At 51.0% G+C, this 22,347-nt stretch overlaps 2 protein-coding genes across 5 annotated transcripts in view; both read right to left on the bottom strand.

Moving 5' to 3' along the window:
• rfxank (regulatory factor X-associated ankyrin-containing protein) overlaps window positions 1–22,347 on the bottom strand; it is an 830,559-nt gene that overhangs the window by 710,396 nt on the left and 97,816 nt on the right. The gene's annotated exons all lie outside the window — the stretch shown is intronic.
• The window catches only part of ncanb (neurocan b), a 175,723-nt gene that overhangs the window by 129,999 nt on the left and 23,377 nt on the right, over window positions 1–22,347 (bottom strand). For both annotated transcript variants that reach the window (XM_052037702.1, XM_052037701.1), the window contains exons 2-3: window positions 3,455–3,534; window positions 1,132–1,536 (exon numbers count right to left, since the gene is read on the bottom strand). In XM_052037702.1, the coding sequence (XP_051893662.1) occupies window positions 1,132–1,536; window positions 3,455–3,527 (478 nt within the window). In that variant the 5' untranslated portion in view covers window positions 3,528–3,534. The remainder of the gene's footprint in view (window positions 1–1,131; window positions 1,537–3,454; window positions 3,535–22,347) is intronic.

Raw genomic sequence — 22,347 nt, 5'->3', positions numbered from 1 at the left:
TTGGTGAGTGGGTGAAGGGTCACAGGGAGAAGGCAGGAGAATAGGGTTGAAAAAAATCAGCCATGATTGAATGGCAGAGCAGAGTCGATGGGCTGAATGGCCTCACTCTGCTCCTATATCTTGTGGTCTTATGATAAAGGCAGGCAGGGCTGAGACAGGACCAGCCATTTGAATCAGGGGGTCACTTTGTCCTAGACTGTGGGTGTGTGTTGGGTTCGGGTGGCTGCTGGGACAATGAGTGTGGGGTGGGACATGGGTGTGGGCTCCCCCTGCACACCCACAACAACAAAACACAAACTCTCCCATCAGACATCCTGTCAGACTCCCCACCCTGACCCTCTACTCCCACTGACATCACTGGCCATTGTCCAATCAGCACCTCATACACTGGACAAACACGATGTCACTTCCTGCAGGACGATACGGGCACACAGATTAACCAATCCCAGTCAGTGTTCGATCAGATAGAACAGTGCAACACAGAGTTTCCAACCCCATGTCTCTGCACTGGAGGCTGTCACCAGGTCAGACACTAAAACAAGGAGGTGTGAAAGCCCCTGGTGTTCCGTGGAGGGACAGCCAGGGGTCCGCCCTCACGTCCCAGCTGGTATTTAACCTACACCATTAGGCGTACCATTAGTTTGGGAGCTCGTTGTATCCTCAGGACTCCTGACAGTCCCACCACAGTTACACAGTTGGCCAGGGGACATTGCAGGGTCTCTGGATGAGAGGGGCACCACTGAAATGCAAGCTCTCCGGATTAGTAGAACACAGAACAGTACGGCTAGGAACAGGCCCTTTGGCCCATGATGTTGTGTCGAACTAGTTAAGCTAATGACACCTAATCCCTATCCCTCCATATCCACATCCCTCCATTCCCCGTACACTCATGTGTCTGTCCAACAGCCTCGCAAACCCCTCTATTATATCTGCCTCCACCCCCACCAGCCCGTTCCAAGCACCCCCCCACTCTCTGTGTAAAAGACTTGCCCCACACATCTCCTTTAAACTTTCCCCCTCTCACCTTAAATACATATCCTCTAGTATTAGACATTTCGACCCTGGGGTAGAGATAATCTGGGGAAGTCTCACAGTTCTGAATATGAGGGCTGCTCTGGCCCAGGGACTCACCGGTAACCTGTAACGGGATGGTGTCCTGCTCATCATCCATGCCCACAACCACCTCGCACTGATAGACACCCGAGTCACTTGCTCGCAGAGAGATGATCTCCAGGCTGGCATTGTAGTGGAAGGGCCCATAGCCGGGCAGGCTGACCCTGCCCTTGTAGGCTGGGTTCAGCTTCACTGTGTTGTTCTTGGCAACCAGGATAACAACTTCCTTCCTGCTTCCACTTTCGAGCGAGACTTTGGTCCATTTGATCCGGGCGAGGTCAGGGAGCAACAAAGGGTCAATGGTCGAACTCGGGAGCACAGAGAAAAGGCAGGGCAGCAGTGCAGAGTCTGCTAATCCCCGGACAACTGGCTGGTGTTGGACCTTCTTTATGTTCACTGCCTTCTCGTTCCTGGTACCTGTTGCTGGGGTAGGGGGTACAAACACAGGGTCAATGGTTGAACATGTCACACACTGTGTAGTTTCTTCACTCACCCCTCCCACATTCCTGACAACGTTCGCTGGTCTTTCCTTGAGATGACAGCAGTGCCAACACTTCCTATAAAACCTGTGCTGTCACCTCTGGCATCCTCCTGTGCATCACTGCTGAGACTGGCCTGGTTCTCTCCACAGTTCCCAGTGCCTCAGACCTCCCTGCGCCACAAGAAGAGGCTCCATTTGTGTGACACCTGCAACTGGTTGATGTGAATCTGTGGGGATTGTTCAATGAACGGCAAGGTTCAGTGGGTGCTTGGAGTTTGAACAGCTGGGAGCTGGGGCAACTTAGCACAGGGCCAGGAAATGAGGAGTAAATGCAGAAAGGTTTCAACTGTAAAGGATACAATGCACGACGTGGTAACAGTGGCCACTGGCAATCCGGAGCGGCCAACAGTCTCACATTCTCGTGTGTAACAAACATCAGTTTCACTTAAAGGTCAGACTGATTTCTGATCTAATGGATTATATACATGGCTGAATTATTGCCTTTAATAACAAGCTCATTCTTCCATTATGTTGTGTGCAAGCGCGTGTCTGTGGGGATAATTATTGCAGCTCTTAAGGCTTTTCACAAACACTTACTGTGTGTGCATTTAATATTGGGGCAAAATTTGACGTAGGCAGAGTGTAACATGGGCAGAGGTGTGCGTGGCAGAGTAGAGATACCCCTTGTACAAGCAACCAGCAAAAGGGCTGGCATTCCTACAGTACCCCTCACAATTGTAGGGTGTTCCTTGACCACCAAACCCATTTCAGGACTTTGTGAAGTGCTGTGAATGCAGGAAATACAGCAACCAATTTGTACACAGCAAGATCCCACATGGCAGTTTGAAATAAATGATTCAGAAGCTTGTGTTGGGTGTTGGTCAAGGGACAAAGGTAGCACAGACACATGGAGAAGTCTCTGCACTTTTCAACAAATGCAATGGATCAGTTATATTCCGAGAAAGCAGATAGGGTTCTGTTCTGACATCTCACCCAGAGACCTACAGCAGCCCCTTGGTCCTGCACTGGGATTGTTGGCCTGGTTCCAGAACTGTCGCTGGAGGGAGGTATGAACTGAACCATCCTTTTCAGTTGGATGCAAGATCCCACGGCACTTTTCCCCAAGTCGTGATTAATATCAATCCGCAGAGATCATCCCTGAAGCTGGGCATGGTCTTGTCACGGGGGAACTTGCTCTGTGTGAATTGGCTGCCGTACATTACAGGAGTGACCACCTTCCACAAGTGCCTCACTGTTGGCAACACAGCTTAGGGCAGGCTAAGGATACGAGTGCTACAGAAATGCAGGTTACTCCTTGTTAAAGCTGGTGCTGACATCTTGGTCTCATTGCAAACTGGCCAGGTCTAGGCTGGTGAGGAGATTAGTTAACTCACTGTGGGGTTCACATAGGGCAGGCACAGTAGTGTAGCAGTTAGCGTAACACTATTACAGCGCCAGCGACCCGGGTTCAATTCCGGCCACTGTCTGTAAGGAGTTTGTACGTTCTCCCTGTGACTGTGTGGGTTTCCTCCCACATTCCAAAGAAGTACAGGTTAGGAAGTTGTAGGCATGCTACGTTGGCACCAGAAGTGTGGAGACACGTGTGGACTGCCCCCCAGAACACTCTACGCAAAGAGATGCATTTCACCGTGTGTTTCGATGTACATGTGACTAATAAAATATATCTTATCTACTCTGGGGATTCACAGCAGGGGTTCACTGTGGGATCCACTGCAGGATCTAAAGTGTGGGTTCACTCTGGGATCCACTGCTTGTTACTGGGTAGGGCACAGCAGGATACACCGAACACACCTCCTTGCAGACTCCTCAAATCTCTGCAGTCTGTAAACTGTAACCTACCTGCTTCCGGCAGAACCACAGCAGATGCCAAGCAGGTGAAGATCCAGCCGATGCAGAGAGGTGCATGCAGCATGCTGGTCCTGCAACAAGATGAAGACGATTGCTCGGAAGCCGTTACTAAAGGTTTAATGCATTGCCTCCATCAGAACTCGGTGAATTAGCCCTGCCCCGCTCTCCAATCCTCCCCTTCAGTCTGCCAGCTCCCAACTGAAACACCAGACACCAAACTATAAATATTTTACAGCCTTGAAGCAATGGTTTCTCTGACTTGCCGACAGCATCTGAAACGTTTAAACCCCCAGACAGCGGCAGAGAATGGTCTGCTCCACCGCCACATGCCCTGCCCAAACCCCACCCTCTTGGCACTGAGAGCCTCCCCTGGGCCAAGCTGAATGTCCAGCAGCCCTCTCTGTCCCCAGTGTAAAGCTTCCCTTCCCCACTGGAGAGTGCTGACACTGTTTCCAGGTCTGACAACCACTCAGAGGCACCCCCTTCTCTGAACTCTCAGTCAGCTGGAACTGGAATGAGATTTCCTCAAGTTTATATAGGGCTATCGGTGACAGGAATAGGAGGCCACTCGGCCCCTCGAGACATTTCTGCCATCCAATATCGTGACTGTACCTAACCTAGCTGGGCAGCTCGCCTATTTCCCTTGTCGAGCTGAGTATGGAGCCTCTGAGGCAGAGCTTCACACTGCTCCAGTCCTCCCGTGGAGAACCTCATCACTGAATGCCTGGTCTGGATTTAAGATCATCTCCTCTGGCCCAGACTCACCCTAAAATGACACCCACACATCTTGGACTACCACCCACAAGAAGGATGGAAAACGAGGAAACCTCCTGTGAAGGGTTCCAGAACACCACCCATTCCAGAACGATACATCCAATGGAACGTATGAAACTTACAACATGTGAAATCATGGAGTCTCCTGCCCACCTCCCACCCTCTCCCTCATCACAAACAGAACAGGGAGTGGACAAAACTCTCCCAGAGAAATAGTTGGGACAGGAATAACTGAACCTTAGAGAGGAGCTGGATAAATACACTGTGGGGAAGAGGATGCTGTCTGTAGGAACAGGAACAAACAACGGTCAAACACTGGACCAACATGCTGTGGAGGGAACAAGGGCAGTGTTGTCCCATGGGCCCAGAATGGAAGCACAGCAGGAAGAGGTGGGAATGCAGAAACCCTTTGAAACTGGCATGTCATTATCCCGAGGGAAATGGAGAAAAGTTTCTTCTATCTATTCCTTCACAGATATGGGCATTGCTGGCAAGGCCAGGGTTTATATCAAGAGACTCAGAATCATGGAGTCACAGAGAGATATGGCAGGCCCTTCAGCCCATCGAGACTGTGCTACCATCAAGCACCCATGCACTAATCCAACGTTAATCCCAGTTTTTTATTCTCCCCACTTTCCTGTCTTTCCTAAGGGCAGGAATGAGAACATAGAAATAGGAGCAAGAAGAGGCCATTCACCCCTGTGCCCCTGCTCACCCATTCAATGAGATCACAGCTGATCTTCCACCTTCCACCTCAGCATCACTTTCCTGCACAAACCCCACATCCCTTGGTATCCAAAAATCTATCGAACTCCTTACACCCGGTGACTGAACCTCCACGGTTCCCTGGTTGAAGAATGTTCACTTCACCTCAGTGCTGAATGGCAGTCCCTTTATTCTGAGACTTGTGGCCCTGGTTCTAGACACCACACCCAGGGAACCACCCTCCCTGAACCTACTCCATCAAGCACCATTGGAACTTTGAATGATTTGATAAGATCATCTCTTCTTCTATCCAAGAGTATCCCTGCCCTGCCTGCTGAATCCATCCTCATAGGGCAGTGTCCATCTGAGGAATCTACCTGGTGAGCCTTCACTGAACTGCCCCGATCACAGGGATGGAGTGGGGTGACCAGACCTGGACCCCCACCAGGACCCTCCAAACTCTGACAAGATGTCCTTACTCTTCTACTCAAAACCCCTTGCAATATAGGCCAACATACAGTTTCCCTGGCTGTCACTATATGTTCAGTGACTCGGTACGACACACACTTCCCTCCCAACATCCTTCAGTCTCTCACCACTTCAAGGATACTCCATCTTCCAGATTTCACCAAAGTGGATGATCCACATAGTGTGCCCACTGCCTCCATGGTCAACCCTTTCAAACCTTGGCTTATAGATCAACAGCTCCTCCTTCGACCTGGAACTGTTGGTCTCCACTGTTTCTGGGAGGCTTTTACTGTTTTCCATAAAGACACACAAAATATTTGCTTAACTTCTCTGCCATTTCTTTAATCTGAAATAATACGTATTTCTCCCATCTGGGTCTGGAAGGGATCACATTAGGAGCAGGGCTGGATACTCAACCTCTCAAGAAGATCATGGCAGATCCAACTGCAACCTGACTGCACTCCTGCCTACTGCCCGGTAACCTTTCACCTGTTGCTTTACCAAGGATCTACCTGTCTCTGCCTTAAAGCTATTCAACAACTCTACTTCCGCCAGCCTTTAAGAAAGAGAGTTCCAAAGACTCACACCCGCCGAAAGAAAAAGAATCACCTCCTCAATGAGGCACCTTTTACTTTTAAACAGTGACTCATTCTAGATTCTTCTGCAAGGAGAAGCACCCTCCACACCCACCTTCAACGCCTTCAGGCTCCTCTCACTCTCTGAACTCCAGCCGATACAAGCTCAGCCTGTCCAACCCTTCCCCGTTAGTCAGCCCATCCATTCCAGGTCTTCATCGAGTAAACTCTCTCCAAACAATCTCCAACACATTAACATCCTTCCTTACAGGAGAAGAGTACTCCAGATGTGGTCTCGCCACTGCTCTACATAACTGAAGCATAGACTTTTGTTTCAATTTGCTTTGCAATAAATCAGTACATTCTGTTAGCTTTCCAGTCCATATGAAGGGTCTCGACCCAAAACATTGACTGCCCATTTCCCCCCACAGATGCTGCTCGACCCCCTGTGTTCCTCCAGCAGTTTGTTTTATGCTCCAGATTCCAGCATCTGTCACCGGTATCTGCAGCTTTCCCAATTACTTGTTACGTACAGGCCTTTTGTGAATCGTGCACGAGGACACCCCACTCCCTCAGTGTCTCAGGCTCTGCAATCTCACACCATTTGTTATATGCTGCTTTTTTTTTTAAGTATTCCTGCCAAAATAAAGAATTTCACATTTTCCCACCTTTAGCCTGGTCACTGACCTTCTGCTATCAAAAATCAGAAAAACCTGCAGATGCTGGAAAATCTGAAACAAAATCAGAAAATGCTGGAACCACCCAGTAGGTCAGGCAGCATCTGTGGAGAGAGAATCTGAGTTAACAGAGAATCTCTGACCTGAAACATTAACTCTGTTTCTTTCTTTGTGTCATCAGCAAACTTACCAACCACACCTTCCAGGCCTTCATCCCAGTCATTACTATAAACTGTAAAAACACAGAACAGTACAGCACAGGAACAGGTCCTTCAGCCCACCATGTCTGTACTGACCATGACACCAATTTGAACTGCACATCTGTCTGCTCATGGTCCACATCCCTCCGTTCCCTGCCTGTTCACGTGCCTGTCTACAGCCTCTGAAACGTTGCTATCATATCTGTTTGCACCACCTCCCCTGGCAGCGCATTCCAGGCGCCCACCGCCTCATTCACGAGGCAAGTAATACAACTTGCCTCATGAATCTCCTTTAAACTTTCCCCCCTCACCTTAAAGTTATGTTCTCTAATATTTGACATCTCCACCCTGGGGAAAAGACTGACTCTGTGCCCCATCTATGCCTCTCATAAAACGTCATTACAACTTACCAACCAGAAACAGACCCAGTTATGACCTCTCCCTGTTTGCTGTGAGCCAGACAGCCTTCCCTCCACACCGACAGGTTTCCTGCCACACTATTTTCCACATTAACCTTTGATGAGACATCTCATGAAATTCCTTCTGGAAATGTAAGTGCAAACATCCGCCAGCTCCCTTTTATCCACAGCACATGTTAACATCAGACGCATTAACTTTTATTAATCTTTTCCTTTCCCTCAACAGAAACTTTCATGTTCTTTGCTGAAATCCTTCTTGCTTTAGCAATGTCCCATCTCAGTGGGCAGACCCCTCCCTACACCACAGCCAGGGTAACTTTGCTCAAACCCTGCTTCTGTCCTTTAAAGGACAGGTTAAGAAACATCCAGCTGTAGCTGTGGTGAACAGGGGGCCAGGAGATGGGAGCTATTGCGATGAGGTAATGTCCCGGGTGACATGTGCAAGGTAACCTGCTGCAGACAGCCATGTGACAATGAGCAGGTGATCAGCTTCAGTAAGCACGGCTGAGTAGTAAATATTGGCCTACATAGCAGGGAGAGAGTCCTAGGGTCCTCTTCCAAATGCCATCCTAGGCCCTCTCACCTGCAAGAGCAGACCATGCCATAGTTAAACATCTCCTCCAGCTAGCAAGCACCTAAAACAAGACAGCACTCTCTCAGTGTACCCCTTACTGCGCTGGGTTCCACAGTGACATCTGAAATCAGCCCTTGACCTTCAGAAGTGAGGCCTGGATTCCACTGAGGCGCACCTCTGAATCTTTGTCTGGATTGTCTGTCTGGAGGGCATGGCACATGTGCAGCAATGTGTTTGGGTGGAGGTTGGGGACAAGAGGGACCCTGGTCCAGCTGTTGTGCAGCCATGCACACTGGCACTGCTGGTGTGCGAACACACAGGTGGCTTCACTGCTCACACTCTTCTCCAGCTGGAAAACACTTTGGAACATCCTGCACAACGTGAGTCTTTCTTCCTTCTCTACAGATGTGGAACTTCCCCACACCTTCTGTAGAGAGAATTCACGGTCTAGTCTCAGCAACAGGTTGAGACCAAGAGTGGAGATGAGGGAGTTCAGCCTTGGAAAGACATTTGGACCCTAATTGATCCCACAGACCTCAGCTCTGAAACAAAACCAATGTCCATGTTTGGCTGTGGGGCCAAATGTTACTTGGGATGCCAGAGTCCTGTAGAATTTTTATTTCTGCCTGAGGGCAGAGGGGTCCCAGTTTAACATCTCATCTGAAAGTGGCCTCTCCCATCTCACTGGTTTAATCTAATGATGCATCTCTTCTACATCGCTGGGCATAGCTGCTCAGTGTGAGACTGACAAAATCAGCCTCAAGGCAAATGGGCACATGTTGCTGTGTAAACTTCGTAAAATATGAACTCAGAGACAACCTTCATGAAAAGTTTGAATATGAAATGAAAACCCCTGTGCAGCCTGGATCATTGCTGAGCTGGTGCATTGTGCACCAGCTTTAGTTACATTACAAGCACAAAACAATCTATTTTTCAGAAGTTCTTTGCTTAATATGTTGTCAGTGCCAAGGCAGGGGTGGATTGGCCACCCCTGGTTGCTCCTGTACCGAGGGTCACGTGAGGCCATTTCAGCGTGCAGTGAGGAGCCAGTCACATCACCAGGCTGGGTAAAGTTCCTTCCCCCAAGGTATTAGAACCAACGGATTCATGGAACTCAAAAACCTGCAGATGTTGGAAATCTGAAATAAAAACAGAGAATACTGGAAACACTCAGCAGGTCAGGCAGCATCTGTGGAGAGAGAAACCATTAACATTGCAGTTCTCAGTTTCCCAGCTTTAATGAAAGGTCCTTGACATAGCTGCTGCCTGACTCCCAGCTTTCCTGCTTTTACGTTGGGTGTTGCTGACAATCTGACTGTTTCGTGGTCACCATTACTGGAGCGTTTCTGTGGTCTCTGCACGACAGACGGTGAATTTATACAGGGCAGAGCGACTCCTCAATGCGAAACAGCCTTGTGAAGTGACAGACTGTTCTCCTGAGACCACACAGGGTGTTTAACTTGACATTCAAACTTTTCATGGAAGTTCTACCCAAGTTTATATTTTACAGAATTTCTACAGCAATGTGCACAGTTCCCTCAGTCCTGACGCAGGGTTTTAACCCAAATTTTTAACAATGCCTTTCCCCCCACAGATGCTGACTGACCCATTGAGTTCCTCCACAGATGGTTTGTTGCTCCACATTCCAGCGTCTGCAGTCTTTGCCCCGTTATCATGTTGTTGTCGATGGAATCTTGCTGTGCACTTCTGTCTCCTCTCCCCACATAACAACACAGTTAAAATGCTACCATTGGCTGGAATGCTTTGGAATATTCGGAGGCTAAAGAAATGAAAGTTTTGTACTTCACCAAGGTATGGGAGATACAGGCAGGTGACAGCTAACGCTTCACCTTTCCCAGTGGGGAGCAGAACTCTCCTCCATCCCAACCCTCAGCTTCTCAACATCCCTCCTTCCCACAGAGCACTGCAGGCTCCTATCAACCGGGCCTCTGGCCCATTGATAAACAGGACCCCAGACACCGATGGGTGATCCACTGAACCCAGTCCCTCAATCACAGAGACACACAGAGTCTTGAAGCAGGGAAACAGACCCTTCGGCCCACTGAGTCCGTGCCGACCATCAAGAACCCATTTATACAGATCTCATTTTATTCTCCCCACATTCCCATCAACTTGGCCAGATTCTACCCCTCACCCACACATGGGGCAACTTACAGCAGCCAGTTAACCCACCGGCCAGCACATTGTTGGGACGTGGGAGGAAACCGGAGCACCCGGGGAAACCCAGGGGGTCACAGGGAGAGCGTGCAAACTCCACACAGACAGCGCTGGAGATCGGGATTGAACCTGAGCTGAGGCAGCAGACCTACCAGCTGTACCAGAGGGTCGCCCGGTACACGGAACCCACCTGCTACACGGAGCCCCCCCCCACCCCGTACACAGAGCCCACCTCTCCCTCTCCCCCCCCCCCACCCCGTACACAGAGCCCACCTCTCCCTCTCCCCCCCACCCCGTACACAGAGCCCACCTCTCCCTCTCCCCCCCCCCACCCCGTACACAGAGCCCACCTCTCCCTCTCCCCCCCCACCCCGTACACAGAGCCCACCTCTCCCTCTCCCCCACCCAACCCGTACACAGAGCCCACCTCTCCCTCTCCCCCCCCACCCTGTACACAGAGCCCACCTCTCCCTCTCCGCCCCCCACCCCGTACACAGAGCCCACCTCTCCCTCTCCCCCACCCAACCCGTACACAGAGCCCACCTCTCCCTCCCCCCCACCCCGTACACAGAGCCCACCTCTCCCTCTCCCCCCCCACCCCGTACACAGAGCCCACCTCTCCCTCTCCCCCCCCCACCCCGTACACAGAGCCCACCTCTCCCTCTCCCCCCCCCCACCCCGTACACAGAGCCCACCTCTCCCTCTCCCCCCCCCACCCCGTACACAGAGCCCACCTCTCCCTCCCCCCCCCCCCAACCCCTGGGGCTGACTTCCCAGGTGCATGTAGACGGTTCTAGAAGGTCACTGGTCTCCAGACTGTAACCCCCCACCAACACCATCAGAAGCAAGGCCCTGCTGGTCACTGTGGGATCTTGCTGTGTCCAAATGACTAGGAGTCACCATTAAACCGTGACTCCCGGTCCCGCGTCCAAACTCGAGCACAGACTCGCCCCAGTCGGTAATTTCCTGGGTTTCGGACAACGCCAGAAATGATTAAAGATACTTACCAAGTTATCGAGGAATTGCGCGTAGACCGGTGCTTGGTCCGGGACAGAAGGGACAGAGTTGGTCCGGGGCAGTGGGGGTTTAAGCCCGGGCGGGGTCCGGTTGAAGTGCAGCGACCGAACCGCGCGTCACTAAACAAACCGACCGAGCAGACAGACCGCCCGCCGCCGGGGAACAGGCGTTCCGACCGCCAGTCCTGCTGCTGGACAATAGGACCAAATTTGAATGAAGTGACCATCAGGACGGGGATTTCCGGACGGTCCGAGTTGGGATGGCCAGTAAATTGTAAGGCAACGCTGAACCGGCGGGTCGGGCAGCGTCTGTGGGGTCGGGACCCTCCTCTCCCCCCCACAGACGCTGCCCGACCCGCTGAGTTCCTCCGCCGGTTGTGCGTTGCCCCAGAATCTGCCGCCCCCTGTAAATCCCAAAGTGTTTCAGTGTTGGGGGTGGGGGGTGAGCTGGGCGGGGGGTGGACCCTCTGCGACCCCCGCCCGTCTTTCTGATCTTTTTTCAGCAGAAACTGTTAGAAAAGAGAAGGGTGGGGGCCGGGAACGCACTGCCGGGGGTGTGGGGGGGGGCGGATACGGTGGGGGCTCTTGGATCGGCCCATGGGTGTGAGATAAACCGAGGGTGACGGGCTTTGTCGGAGGGAAGGTTGGACTGATCAGGGAGCAGGTTTATATCGGTCAGCACAACATGGTGGGCCGAAGGGCCTGTACTGTTCTATCTTCCGCGAGTCCCGGTGGGAGAGTTGGACAGGACTCTGTGCACGGCCGGTCCTCGGATCTCAGGAGCCGGCTCGCGTTTCACAGCAGCCGCCTGTCCATCCATTATTGATGCGGATCCCAACCTGACCCACAGTCAGAAACCGGAGCCCGGACTGACGCCAGATCCTCTCACCGAGAGGCGCCAGAGGCTCCGAACTCCGGGACCGCGGCGACCCCTCGGGACACAGATCATCGGTGGAAGTGGTGGAGGGGCCAGGACCGGCAAACCCCCTCCCCGTCTCTGTAACACCCCCCCCATCCCTGTAACACCCCCCCCCCATCCCTGTAACACCCACCCCGACCCTCACACCCCCCGTCTCTGTAACACCCCCTCCCGCCCCTACACCCCTCCCTGTCTCTGTACCCCCCTGGGGTGAGGAGGGATCCATCCCCCAGTGCGGGTCAGAGTCACGTCATTAAAGAGATACAGCAGTAACAGGCCCTTCGGCCCACCGAGTCTGTGCTGACCATCCACACACGTTTACACCAATCCCACATTCTATCCCTCACCCACACACTGGGGACAATCGACATCAGCCAATTCATCTACCAAGCCTCTCATCTTTGGGATGTGGGAGGAAGCTGGAGCACCCTGAGTAAACCCACAGTCACAGGGAGAACGTGCAAACTCCACACAGACAGCACCGGAGATTGGGATCAAACCTGGGTCTCTGGAACTGTGAGGCTGCAGCTCTGTTGTTCTGCTCCAACAGAGGTGTTTGTGTGACTCAGCCATTCCACCGCCCCCCCCCCCCCCCCCCCCCCCCTTCAAGAAGGCAGCATCCATCACTAAGGACCTTCACCATCTGGGACATGCCCTCTTCTCATCACTACCATCGGGGAGGAGGTACAGGAGCCTGAAGACCCACACTCAATGATTTAGGAACAGCTTCTTCCCCTCCACCATCAGATTTTTGAACGGTCCATGACCCCATGAACACTCCCTCGTTATTCCTCTTTTGCACTATTTATTTTTGTATTTATAGTAATTTTTATGTTTTTCTGTCCGGCACTGTACTGATGCCACAAAACAAGAAATTTTATGACTTATGTCAGTGAAATAAATCTTATTCTGTGTGTGTGCGCGCGTGTGCACGTATGTTGGTGGGTGCATTGGATGAACGGTGTGGGTTAAGTTGATGCCCCTGTGACTGAAGTCTGGGTGAGGAGGGAGAGGGCAGTGGAGTGCAGGACAGGTGAAGGAGCACTGTCCCACCCTGTGACTGGTACCCACGGCTCCAGCCTGGGACCCAGTGCCAGGACACGGGAAGCTGACGGCTGTGGTCCTCGGACTCACACTTCACCATGAAGAACCTTGGAACATTTTAGCAACAACTCTATTTCTGGAAAATAAGTCCCTGGACTGTAATTAATCATTGTTGTGGAGTGAGGGCAGGAGGAGAAAACTCACACTAGCTAGAGGCAAGGGATGACTGGAAACGTTGTTAGGGAGAAATGTAAAATCTGCCCAATTAACTTACACTATTCCAGACACAAGGAGTTGAAGAGCAATTAAATCCATCTGCAGACCAGCTTCCAACTTTACAATCTTTCTTGACTGCTATTAATTTTAAATATTGCAAAGTGCACAGCCAGAGGTGGTCATCACTGATTTCTGCCTCAGCATATCCCCATACATTCTCTGACAGGACAGGCAAAGGTTGTACAGAATCACAGAGCCACTCAGCACAACCTGTCCACACTGGTCACAGAGCAATGCAGCACAGGAACAGGCCCTTCGGCCCACCATGTCTGTGCTGCCCACCAAGCATCTATCTGTGCTCAGCCTATTTACCAGCACTTGATCCACAGCCCGTAAGTCAGCGTTTCTATTAGTTTCCAAGGTCTGGGCATCACTGACAAGGTCATTGCTTATTGCTCATCGCTAATTGCCCTTGAGAAGGTGGGGGTGAGACACCTTCTTGAACCATTTCAATCCTTCTGGTGAAGGTGCTCCCACAGTGCTGTTGGGGATTTGGACCCAGTCATAATGAAGGAACCGTGATATATTTCAAAGTGTGATGGTGTGGGACTTGGTGGCATTCCCCTGCACCTTGTCCATAGTGGTTGAGGCAGTAGGTTTGAGAGTAGTTTTGTGTAGGTGGTACACACTGTAGACACCGTGAGCCAGTGGTGCGCGGAGTGAATGGTTAGGATAGTTGATGAGGTGCCAATCAAGTGCTTCTGGATGACATCCAGCTTCTTGTGTGTGCTCGGACTTGTGTTCATCCAGGCAAGCAGTGGTGTGCCTTGTAGACAGTGGAAAGGGTTGGGGTGTCAGGAGGATGTCACCGGGACTGGAGGGCTTGAGTTATGAGGAGAGACTGGACAGACTGGGACTGTTTCTCGGGAGTGAAAGAGGCTGAGGGGTGACCTTATAGAGGTTTATAAAATCACGAGGTGCATTGATAAGGTGGATGGTCACAGTCATTTTTCCAGGGTAGGGAATTCTAAGACATAGGTTTAAGGTGAGAGGGGAGAGATTTAAGGGGGGCAACTTTTTCACACAGAGGGTGGTGAGTATATGGAGCGAGCTGCCAGAGGAAGTGGTGGAGATGGGTACATTTACAACATTTAAATAACATTTGGACAGGTTCATGGATAGGAAAGGTTCAGAGGGATTTGGGCCAAATACAGGCAAATGGGACTAGCTCAGAAAGGCACCTTGGTCAGCATGAAGGACTTGGGCTGAAGGGCCTGTTTCTGTGCTATATAACTCTATGACTCCATGACTCTGAGGTGATCCACTCACTATGGGATACCCAGTCTCTGATCCTCACTTGCAGCCTGAGTATAACTATGGTTGCTCCAGTTTAGTTTCTAGCCACATTCCTCCTCTCAGGATACTGATGGTGAGAGACCTGGTGAAGCTAATGCTGTTGAATGCTATTGGGAAGTGTTTCTGCCCCACATCAGCCTCTTCTCATCCCTTCCATCAACACCTCTCTTTACCCCTTCTGCTTAAACTCTTTGCCTCAAGCACTTGCACTCAACACACTACCCATTGCACCATCTGCCCCATCAAACCCTTCCATAGTTTGAGACCTCTATAAGGCACTCAGCCTTCTCTCTTCTGGAGGTACCTCAGGCTGCTCCACCTTTTTGGATGTTTTTTCCCTTCTGTCATCTTGTGAACCTTTTGTTCACCTTCCCGAGTGAATCACTTTGTGAGTTTTATGTTGACGTTACTTCACGTTTCACATTGGTCTGTTTGATGTGGTCTCTGACAATTTGCTTCAAACCATCACCCAGAGACTGCTTCCAGAAGAGAAGTAGACAATTAAATAGAATATAGAACAGTACAGCACAGAACAGGCCCTTCGGCCCACAATGTTATGCCGACATAGCTATTCCCTCCTACCTACAGATTGCCCATATCCCTCCATTTTCCTCTCATTCATGTGCCCATCCAAGCCCCTCTTAAAAGCCCCCAATGAATTTGCCTCCACCACCCTATCAGGCAACACATTCCAGGCATCCACCATTTTTTCAGTAAAAAAATACCCCTCACGTCTGTTCTGAACTTACCCCCTCTCACCTTAAATGCATGCCCTCTGGTATTGGATCACTCAGTAATGGGAAAAAGATATTGCTTGTCCACCCTATTTATGCCCCTCATAATTTTATACACTTCCAACAGATCACCCCTCAGCCTCCACCGCTCCAGAGTAAAGAGCCCAAGCTTGTCCAGCCTCTCCTGATAGCACATGCCCTCTAATCCAGGCAGCATCCCAGTAAACCTCCTCTGCACCCTCTCTAAAGCCTCAATATCCTTCCTATAGTGAGGTGACCAGAATTGCACGCAATAAATTACTGCAAGAACAAATGGAATGAGTATTGATAAAGCATTAGATGTCAGTCTGTGGCTCAGAGGTAACTATCTCAACTCACACCCTTACAGAGACCACATGTCAACAGCAGTTGAATCCCATTGCATGTGAATTGCCCTGAGCTGTGAAGAGCTCTGTGGAAAAGCAAGTTGGTCTTTGCCTTTGATCCATTCATCTCCTGTGCTGAAAAGCAAAAAAACTACAGATATTGGAAGTCTGACATAAAAACAGAAAATACTGGAAGCTCTCAGCAGGTCAGGCAGTTCTGATGAAGGTTCACTGACCAGAAACATTAACCCTGCTCCCCTCTCCACAGATACTGCCTGACCTACAGACCCTTTCCATCATCTCCCTTGTTGTGTTCTCTGAAACAGGTGGAAGTGGGTGTCATGGGAAAAATATTGTAAGTTGTGGGCTCCCAACTAAGATCCATCCATCCGCAAGAGCGTCAGAATGGCATAGGTCAGTGAGGCCCAGCTGAGGGGCATAGGGCGTGCACAGTTGAAAGGAATCTGCATTTTAATGTCCTAAAACACCACACTACTGATGAAATATTCCTGGACTGTGTCACTGTTGTACTTAGGAAACACAGCAGCCACAGGGTGCACAGAATTCCCATAAACAGTGGTGAAATACATGGTTGGTGTGTTTTTCCTGGACTTCGGTAAGGCCTTGACAAGGTCCCACATGGAAAGCTGACGTGGAGTATGGGATTAGGATAGATGGGTAGCTAATGGCCAGCATGGATATGATGGGCTGAAGGGCCTGTTTCTATGCTGGACCAGATAATGTGTTTCCAGTGGAGGTTGACAGATACTTTTACCTTTCAGTGTCCCTCTGAAACCTATCTTCCTCCTCTGTTACTGTGTCAGGGGTGACTCAGCTGGCCGTTCCTTCACCAGCAGCCTCAGGCTTCGCTCCCCATCCATCCCCTTTGGTAATTATCCATAAAACAGAACGCTCGCACACTCTCGGAAGCACAGAGCAGAATCTCACATGGAGAACAAAGCAATGCACAATAGACGGAGCGGGACTGGTTCGCTAACATTCTGTAAAATGAAATAATTGCATTTTTACTTCCCTTCAATTATCCCTTAAACTCCCTGACAGCGCCGTCTCTCTGAAAAGCTTTCAGGTTTTGGGAGATAATAACTCATCCGTCTGAAACCCTGATCACTGACAGCATCTCATTTGCCATTCAAGCAGCAGGGGAAACGGCATGCTCCTATGGCAATCTGCTTTGGTCTATTGTGGAAAGTGTGCAGGGAGGAGCAGTGCAGCGCGGAGGGAGACAGCGTCACTGAGTTACCACTCCATGCAGACAACTTGGCTCCGAACGCTGAAGGCGTTTTGTTTTCATCCCAGCACAAAAGCTGGGAACAGTCACCATAAGGAAAAGTTAGAGAAGATCTCTGACTAAATTCCATGAGTCCCGTGCAGCAGCGAGCACAACGAGCCCTACCAAGGGCAGAAAGCACATGGAAACACCACCCTGCAGATCGCCCAACACAGAGCCGTCCAATAAAAGGACCAGTTCTGACCAATTCCTGTCACTCAACCCTCAATCTCCTTGAGCTCACTGCCAGCACCCTCACCATTCCATCTCCAGGTTTTTTTTTCCGGTCCATTCACACTGACAAGAGCTGGGAAACAATGAGCAAAGGTTTGACTTTGAGCAGTGACGGCTACTGATTCTGGTAGTACTGGTTCTGACAGGTCACATGACATGTTCACCTGGTCAAACAGCTCCATTACCCCACCTTCAATAAGTTCTTATAACCAATCATAAGAATATTCAGAGAGCTTTTTATCTAAGGCCACAAGTCTTGCATTGCTCCACGACTTCACTCCTGGAATTGTGTGTGGCAGAATGCAGGAAGTTGGCTGTTATGGTTGTGTCGACACCAGAAATGTTGGCAATGCCTGGTTGTCCATTTGAATGGCTCCCACTTATCATTTCCAAATAATGGAAGATCAGGAGAGATGTGATCAATATTGCTCATACCTTGCTCCTCAGCAATCTTTAGAAATCACATTCTGACAGCTTTGAGCATCAAGGGGAAACTGAGGAGGGATATTGATTTTGCTCCCAGTCCCTCAGGCTTCTTGTACACCACCCCAAGTGCCGCCTGTTGGCCAGTAAATCAATCATTTAACTTACTAAAACCTTCTGGATGCTGTCAGACAATTCCAGGTATAAAAAATGTTGCTTTGAGAAAGATGTTGGACATTTACTGGCCTTGGAAAGTGAATCCTTCAAAGTGATCAATTCCAGTTGTCAAGTTCATAAAGGCAATTGACAAGGTTGGGTGAAGAATGTACATTAAAATTAAATTATCTTGAAGTCATTTTGCATCCTGCATCATGTCAGGATGTCCTGAAATTCTTTTCAGTCAATGAAATGTGAAAATGGTGGCACTGTTGTCAGATGGACAAAGGATGCACAGCAAGCTCTCGTAGAGTCATAGAGCACTACAGCACAGAAACAGGCCCTTCGGCCCATCCAGTCCATGCCGACCTGATCTTCTGCCTAGTCCCATCTACCTGCATCCAGACCATATCCTTCCAAACCCCTCCCATCCATGTACCTATCCAAACTTCTCTTCAATGTTACAATTGAACCCGCATCCACCACTTCCGCTGGCAGCTCGTTCCACACTCACACCACCCTCTGAGTGAAGAAAATCTCCTAAACATTTCATCTTTCACCCTAAACCTATGATCTCTAGTTCTAGTCTCACCCAACCTGAGAGGAAAAAGCCTGCATGCATTCACCCTATCTATAGCCCTCATAATTTTGTGTACCTCTGTAAGATTTCCCCTCATTCTCCTGCGCTCCAGGGAATAAAGTCCTAATCTATTCAACCTTTCCCTACAACTCAGGTCCTCAAGTCCCGGCAACATCCATGTAAATTTTCCCTGCACTCTTTCAAGCTCATAATAATGACCGTGATGTCCATCTGTCCTGGTGGTGTTGGTTGAGGCAGAAATCCTGGCCAGATCCCCAGGAGGATGCCTGTGCATTGAGTGGCACATGCTTTGTTTTACATGCACTGGGACAGGTAGATGGGACCCCTGTTTAACACACCCTCTAGCAGCACAGCCCCACGCCCCCCCCCCCCCAGAATGTGACTCAGTGCCTGTCCGGGCTTCACTATACTCTGACCCAGAGGAAGGAGTCAGTGACCACGCCTGCCCAAGGTGTGCTGCATTACAGGAGGAGTAACTAGAGGAGGTTAATTTTATTGAAGAACCAGGTGGCTGGCCTTTGAGCAGAAGCTCATTCTGTGAAGGACAGAGGTTGACTGAGCATTGGAAGGCGGCTCTTGTTGTGATGTGGCCCAGTTGTACCATTCTTCTGCATGCTTCAGGAAGTACACATCGGTGATTTAAAGTGGAACAAGCCAATCACAGCGAGACACTCGAGTCGATATATTTCACACTGCCTGAAGGAGAGGGTCCCTCTGGTGTAAACTCTCACAATGCTATTCATCATACCTTGCTCCTTAGTGATCTTTAGAAATCACATTCTTTGAGCATCAAGGGGAAACTGAGGAGGGACATTGATTTTGATCCCAGTCCCTCAGGCTTCTTGTAGCATTTGATCCATTTAGAACCACAGCAACGAAGCATTTGTTCACTGGGCTGCATGTGTTTCCCTCTCATTTATTTCAACAGGGTTCTCCACACCACAAAGATCTGGAGCTCTACACATCCTAATCACAGTGAAATCCCAGTCCTGTCTCCAGATGGTAATCAAAGCCCCAGGTTTGGAGGAAATTGTCAAGGTGCAAAGAGGGGGGTAAGGAGAGGAGGGGAATCATTCAGAACCCAGAGAGGAGAACAGACCAAGGAAGGACAGTGGCAATTAAAATACAGATGGCGGACAGAGGTTGGGGGAGGGTGGAAGGTGGGAGATGGAGGGTGGAAGGCAGAGGATGGGTGTAGGGTGTAAGGTGAGGGGTGGAGGGTGGGGGATGTAGGGTGTAGGAGTGAGGGTGGAGGAGGTAGAGTAGAGGGTAGAGGTAGGATGGGGAGGGAGGGTAGTGTAAGAGGGTGGTGCAGGGTGGGGGTGTAGGACGGTGGAGGAGGTATGAGGGTGGGGGTTGGGTGAAGAGTGGTGGAGGGTGGAGGGATGGTGAGGTAGGATGGAGGAGGTAGGGTGGAGGGTGGCGGAGGGTGGAGGGATGGAAGGTAGGGTGGAGGAGGTAGGGTGGAGGGTGGAAGAGGGTGGAGGGATGGAAGGTAGGGTGGAGGAGGTAGGGTGGAGGGTGGCGGAGGGTGGAGGGATGGAAGGTAGGGTGGAGGAGGTAGGGTGGAGGGTGGTAGAGGGTGGAGGGATGGTGAGGTAGGGTGGAGGAGGTAGGGTGGAGGTTGGCGGAGGGTGGAGAGATGGAAGGTAGGGTGGAGGAGGTAGGGTGGAGGGTGGCAGAGGGTGAAGGGATGGAAGGTAGGGTGGAGGAAGTAGGGTGGAGGGTGGCGGAGGGTGGAGGGATGGTGAGGTAGGGTGGAGGAGGTAGGGTGGAGGGTGGTGGAGGGATGGTGAGGTAGGGTGGAGGAGGTAGGGTGGAGAGTGGTGGAGGGATGGTGAGGTAGGGTGGAGAAGGTAGGGTGGAGGGTGGTGGAGGGTGGAGGGATGGTGAGGTAGGGTGGAGGAGGTAGGGTGGAGGGTGGTGGAGGGTGGAGGGATGGTGAGGTAGGGTGGAGGAGGTAGGGTGGAGGGTGGTGGAGGGTGGAGGGATGGTGAGGTAGGGTGGAGGAGGGTGGAGGGATGGTGAGGTAGGGTGGAGGAGGTAGGGTGGAGGGTGGTGGAGGGTGGAGGGATGGTGAGGTAGGGTGGAGGAGGTAGGGTGGAGGGTGGTGGAGGGTGGAGGGATGGTGAGGTAGGGTGGAGGAGGGTGGAGGGATGGTGAGGTAGGGTGGAGGAGGTAGGGTGGAGGGTGGTGGAGGGTGGAGGGATGGAAGGTAGGGTAGTGGGTGGAGGAGGAAGGGTGGAAGATGCCATGGGGGGAGGGTGTAGAATGCAGAGAGGAGGAGATGGGATGGGGGGGGTGGACGAGGGGGGTGTAGTGTGGGGTTCCATCACCGGGAAGCGTGGTGTGAAGGCAGGTAGACATATTTTGTTATGACATAGAAAGAGGCCATTGAGCCCTTTGTGTCCCTGCTGGCTCTCAGCAGTCCCGTTCCTCCTCCTGCCACCACCCCACACCCGGAAACACAAGCGGCCAAATAACCTCCCAACCTTCACTCCTTTGGGTTGTGGGAGGAAAGCTGAGGCCTCTACACCCCCAACCTCACCTCTTTCCTCACCTCATCACTCACCCTTGCCCCTACCCACACCCCTACCCTCACTCCCAAGCTCACCTCTACCCTCACCCCCACCTTTACCCTCACCCCTACCCTCACCCTCACATCTCCCCTCACGCTGTGTCCAGTTCTGGTCACCTCATTATAGGAAGGATGTGGAGGCGTTGGAAGGGGTGCAGAGGAGATTTACCAGGATGCTGCCTGGTTTAGAGAGTATGCATTATGAGGAGAGGCTAAGGGAGCTCGGGCTTTACTCTTTGGAGAGGAGGAGGATGAGGGGAGACATGATAGAGGTGTACAAAATATTAAGAGGAATAGATAGAGTGGACAGCCAGCACCTCTTTCCCAGGGCACCAATGCTCAATACAAGAGGGCATGGCTTTAAGGTTATGGGTGGGAAGTTCAAGGGAGATATCAGAGGAAGGTTTTTTACCCAGAGAGTGGTTGGGGCATGGAATACGCTGCCTGGGATGGTGGTGGAGGCAGGTACATTGGTCAAATTCAAGAGATTGCTAGATAAGCATATGGAGGAATTTAAAATAGAGGGATATGTGGGAGGAAGGGGTTAGATAGTATTAGGTGAGGTTTAAAGGTCGGCACAACATTGTGGGCAGAAGGGCCTGTATTGTGCTGTACTATTCTATGTTCTAAGTTCTAACCCTACCCTCACTCCCACCTCTACCCTTACCTCATCTCAACTACTGAAACCCGTGTCCTTGGTTACCTTGAGACAGGGGTCTGCAGAGTGGGGGGAGAAGCCAGCGATGGCATTGTCCAGCCCCATACTCTGACACCACACCTGTGTGCCTCAAAGCCTGGTCAAAGGAGAAGGTTAGGGAAGCGTCTCTAACGGGTAGGAGAGGAAGGTGAGTTGGCAAGGGTTAGGGAGGGAAATGGAGTGCTCAGTCACACCGTCCTATGTGTGAAGAAGCTGAGTGTACACCAGGCTGGATTTGGGGCAGTTCTGAGCCAGAACCCTGGGAGCTGTGACATCCCGTCCCTGATGACGGGCAGCTGCCGAAATCCTCTCTACACTCATGCTGCCTGACCCCCTGAGTTCCAGCATCCTCCGTCTCTGCTTCTGATTTCCTGCAAGTGCTCTGATGTGTGAAGCATCAATTCACTGAGGGTTTGTGAAATAAAATGTTATTCTTCATAAACAGCCTCATTCTCTGATAATTATTCACCCTCCAGCCCAACACAACAGGCAGGGCACTCCAGACGTAGCAATAAGCATCCTGCTGGTGCCAGCCAGTGTAACCTCCTCCTACAGTCTTCCCCTGACAGGCATCACAGTCACCCACCCCAACAGCAACAGCGCTCACACTTCATTGCAAGGCAACGTGGCTTTCCCAGCTCCAAAGTCCCAGCTGCAACCAGCACTGGAATTTATATTGCTGTCTGT

This window comes from Pristis pectinata, chromosome 24, assembly GCF_009764475.1.
Source record: "Pristis pectinata isolate sPriPec2 chromosome 24, sPriPec2.1.pri, whole genome shotgun sequence".
NCBI classification, from domain to species: Eukaryota; Metazoa; Chordata; class Chondrichthyes; order Rhinopristiformes; family Pristidae; genus Pristis; species Pristis pectinata.
The sequence above is the reverse complement of the archived record's forward strand: the minus strand, read 5'-3'. Positions and strand labels throughout refer to the sequence as shown.